Below are 4,757 nucleotides of genomic sequence, written 5' to 3'. Positions count from 1 at the left end.
TTAGCAGTAAGGTAGCAAAGCTGCGCTCTTCTTCGTAGACATTGAGTTTGGCTGCAGCTGCACACAGTTGCAGCGCCTCCTACAGGAAACTGGTGGAGCTACGCAGAGAACCACGCCGTTCAAAAGCCTTGTTTGGATTCATGTTTTTATAATAAACACAGCAGAGAAACACTGAGGTCCGGACCTCGGTGGCCTCAGTGGGAGCTACGGTCCTGCTTCCAAGCAGTAACAGATCATGCAGGATTACACGAGATTGAGCATAACGTTATTTTTGAAGGTTTCTCAGCATAGGTTCAGTTTAAAACTCTGTCATGAAAGGAGGTGGGTGATATGCACTTCTCCAATTAAATCCCCTGCCTCTAGTTATTGCGTTTCCACTGCTGAACATGTCTGTGTGACAAAGTAGCACACATTTACCCTTTTGTAATCTACTTTAAGGAAACCACTGACATTTCATGTCTCTCAGCAAAGGTTTGCCCACCTTTGATCTGAGCAGAAACCTTATCAGCCAAAATAGCTTAAAACATGTAGGTGTGTGTGTGTGGCCTTTAAAGGTCACTCTCTACCTGTTGTAAGTAGGAGGGAGAAGTGTCCAATTATTTTCGTTTTGCAGGGAGCTGTGGGGTGTTTCAGGTGGTTTTCAGATTCTGAAAACATCCACTTCATAGAGCAGGTCTGGATCCATTTCAGCCTGGAAGTCTCCCATTGTGTCCTCAGCTGCGAGCACAGCCTCTATTCAGAAGTCACTACAGAGTGATTTTATGGTTTTATTGGGTTTGGATCTGCTTTAAAAGGATCTGCCTGTGATCCTTTGGGTGGTAGAACAACTGCGAGTCACAAACGCCACACCTCGCTCGAACAACGAAGGTCAAACTGCTGGAGATCACAATAAATCATTACAGGGACGTAAACCACTAACTGGAATGAAGTGCACATTTTAAAAGCCAATTTGCCTTTAATCATCAGTTGAGGCTCATCCTGTCTTGGTAATTTAACACAAAGGCTGCAAAGAGACGCCTTTTCCCCCCAGTGCTGCTCTGCCTTTGTCATTAAAATCTGTGAATGTGGCTTCGTCCCGCATCGTTCTAATTATCTTTACTGAAATGACAAAACCAATAATCATAATTACAAGCTTGCAGAGTTGCTGATCACCCTGTTGGTTATTCAGAAACTCTGCTATATTTACAGCTATTGCAAAGATATATATATATATTTGCGCTAGTTAACGTCTCATTCTGCATACAAATAGATTCTTTTGGATGCATCTCACAGAGAAATGTAACACTAACACTACAAGGCTTCACTTCTTTCTGATTTAACACTCCACAGAGCAGAAATGACCTCAAATAAGCCTCGCAGATGTTCATGCCTAATAACACAAAAGATGAAAAACAGTAAATAACGGTAATAGAAGCTGCCTTCTCACTGTCAGCTTTCCCCACAACTATAGGCATGAATTCAAAAGGATGGATTTCTGCATCATTTTCCAAATCTTCTGCTTGGCACGTTCCTCCCTTGGCATCTCTCTTAAGCCGAGTTCAGATTAAATCTCCACTGAAACTCCAGACAAAAGCTCAGATAAAAACAGGCAGATAAACACTCGGTGTGTGTACTGTGGGAGATTCATTAAGCATTAATGGCCACCAGACTGAGAGCTCAGCTTGGACTCATTAAAACTGAGTCCTTTAACCCTTTTTTTTGAGCTTCAAATAGTGTTGCAGAAACCCAGCGCTACATAAACATCACATACAAGGAAAGACAGACTTGCATTACTTTCCTACCACATTTTTTCACCAGCAGGAGTTGCAGGAATCGAACATCTAGTTACAAAAAGGGAGCCGATGCACAAGTCGTACTGCATCTTGTTGCACAGCTTTAAAATAAAACCTACATCAAAACATGCAGCTTGATTGGAAAAAATGCGCTTTGACATTTAGTAGTGATGCGCTGTACATTGTAGACAAAATTACCAAAAATACTGTGAGAAATAATCAATGGCAGTCAATGGGATTTTGGCAAAACACAGAAGAACAACACTAAGACCATCTTTAGTCTGAGAAATGACAAAGATGTCGCCGTTCTGAACACCGGTATGTGATGTTGTGAGATATTAAGTGTTGGGAAAGACTCTCAGCTACTACCACATCAAATTTTAGCTCTATATCTGTAAAACTGACCCAATTAAAGCCTTTTAATTGATTTGGGTTGGCAGCGAAAGCAAATCAGTTGTAGATGCACATCTATTGATTACATCCTGAGAGTTTCATTAAAAATGGCCACTGGTTCAAATTTGTTTTTGGTAAAACACACACACACATACACACACACACACACACAGACATGAGCAGGTTCATTAATGCTCCGTCTTTCAGCAGCGGGCGATAAGCGATATAAAACATAAAACACCTCGAAGGGATGCATATTGCCCCCACATCTTCCACAAAAACGTTTCAGACAAGTTTGTTAAATCAGTTAGCACTCAAAGTATGTGTTGGGAATGATTCTCAGCTACTACCACGCCAAGTTTTAGTTCAATATCTGTAAAATTACCTGAGTTGAAGCCGTTTTACTCAGTTACTAATGTCCATTTCCTTTGGTGGCTATCTTGAATCAGGTTGACTCCAGTTTTTTGATCAACAAAACTGAGTTTCATTAAAATCTGCTCCCTGGTTCATGAGATAGATTACTAACAGACAAACACACACACTTATATTAATACTTCAGCACTACATTATTTCTAGGGTCAACAAAGAAGTTAATTCAAGCCTTCCACCATCAGACGGAGATTAATGTCCCTCATGCACATTCATAATAAATGGTTCTGATGTGGGGACACCCTCACCTGTCCTTGCCCGTCTCCTTCTTGAATATGTCATCAAACTGCAGCATCTTCTGCCAGGAGATGATGTAGACTTTGAGCTTGGGCAGCACCTGGTTCATCAGCCGCAGGTTGTTGTACACCAGGCCCTTCCCGTCGCGCCTCATGTAGTTGCTGGGGCCCCAGAAGATGAACACCGTGTCCTGGCTGGCGTTGAGCAGCTCGTGGCGACTGCGCAGCACCCTCTGCATGCTGGAGTGAGCGATGACCCTCAGGGAAGTGCGACGGCCGACGTCCCGGGCGTAACCGCCGGCGGTGGGCGCGTCGTTCATGCGAATGACGCACTCGGCCCGGTCGATCTCGGCGCCCCGGCCTCCTCCGATCAGGTGACCTGAGCTGGTCACCAGGGAGCAGGTGTGGCAGTGCATCATCAGAGGCTGAGGGAGGAAAAAAAAAACAACAAATAAGTTCTCAGAAAAAAGTTTTTGGCCCTTTGATTCTCCTGTTGGAGCATCAGAAATGTTGTTTTTTCCCTCTGATAGTTTGAAAATCTGCAACTTTTCTTATTTTTCTTTTTTTCAGAAGTTCTGTTGAACCCGAGTTAAAACAGGATTTTGCAAAGCAGAGAGAAAAAGCTCACTTTGGAGAACTTTTACAAAACGCCTGGCTGCGCGTTTGAGGCAGAAAATGCTGTTTTGACAAACAGACAGCGACAGAGCCTCCAGGGTACGTGTAGCTTGTCATATTGCTTTGCGAGTGGTAGAAACCCCCCCAGGGTCTTACAAAGGATTCACCTTAAATCCTACTCCCACACACACACATGCACACACACACACACAGAGGACTGCGTGTTTACCTCTGAAATTGTCATTCTGTTGCATGAAATTCACTTGAAATGCTGATTTGAATATAAAACGGGCAGTTTTCAACACAAAATGCATCCAACACAGGAAACTCAGACATACCTCTGAATATAAAACATAGTATATATGATGAAAGTGTTGTTTAGGTGGAAACAGTACAACAAACATGACATGTATGCAAAATCAGACACACACACACCTTTATCTGTACTATTTACTTTCATTATAAATTACTCCTAATACTTTTTATAAACCACCTGTTTTTAGTACATTACAAGCATATTAGAGTAATAAAAAAATCGAACAAAACAAAAGTTTTCCTTTTTTGTCTTATCTGTGACAACTTTACAGGCTTTACATCAGAAAACATGTTTATATTCAGAGTTTTAAAATGTAAAGCCATAAAAACTATATATATAAGTGCTTCTGTCATCTTCTAGTTTGATTTTTTAAAGCTCAGATATTTTTTATTCCTCACCTTGGACTATCTGAACTGTTTTTTTCCCCAGAAGTACAAAATATGAGATGTTAAAGTAGTTGCACCTCAGCGTCTGTTTTGATGGAGAAAAACTAAAAAAATAATGTCCTTGGTGGGTTGTTTCAACTCTGACAGGTATTTGAGCATTTTGCTGATTTTAAATAAGTTTAACATATTTTTGGCTTTTCTTTGAAGGAAAATGTAATATTTAAAGCAAAAGTTCTTCAGTAAATGTTTAGTAAAAACTAAAATAATTGTAAACAGATCCTGCGTGTCATTCTAATCAATCTATCTGTCCTGCCTCAGACAGAAATACAACCCTAAACTGGCCCTGAACTGGCCCTAAACTGGTCCTGAACTGGTCCTGTAATGGCCCTGAACTGGCCCTAAACTGGTCCTGAACTGGTCCTGAACTGGCCCTGAACTGGTCCTGTATTGGCCCTAAACTGGCCCTGAACTGGCCCTAAACTGGTCCTGAACTGGTCCTGAACTGGCCCTGTAAGGGTTCTAAACTGGCCCTGAACTGGTCCTGATCTGGTCCTGAACTGGCCCTGAACTGGCCCTGAACTGGCCCTGTAATGGTCCTGAACTGGTCCTG

At 42.0% G+C, this 4,757-nt stretch overlaps 1 protein-coding gene across 2 annotated transcripts in view; it reads right to left on the bottom strand.

Annotated features, from left to right (window-relative positions):
* Positions 1–4,757, bottom strand: part of st6galnac5a (ST6 (alpha-N-acetyl-neuraminyl-2,3-beta-galactosyl-1,3)-N-acetylgalactosaminide alpha-2,6-sialyltransferase 5a) — a 52,927-nt gene that overhangs the window by 15,341 nt on the left and 32,829 nt on the right. For both annotated transcript variants that reach the window (XM_017411056.3, XM_017411057.3), the window contains exon 3: positions 2,843–3,255. In XM_017411056.3, coding sequence (XP_017266545.1) covers positions 2,843–3,255 — 413 coding nt within the window. The remainder of the gene's footprint in view (positions 1–2,842; positions 3,256–4,757) is intronic.

Source organism: Kryptolebias marmoratus, linkage group LG20 (assembly GCF_001649575.2).
Source record: "Kryptolebias marmoratus isolate JLee-2015 linkage group LG20, ASM164957v2, whole genome shotgun sequence".
Lineage (NCBI taxonomy): Eukaryota > Metazoa > Chordata > Actinopteri > Cyprinodontiformes > Rivulidae > Kryptolebias > Kryptolebias marmoratus.
Note: the sequence above shows the minus strand (reverse complement) of the source record. Positions and strands in the feature narration are given on the sequence as shown.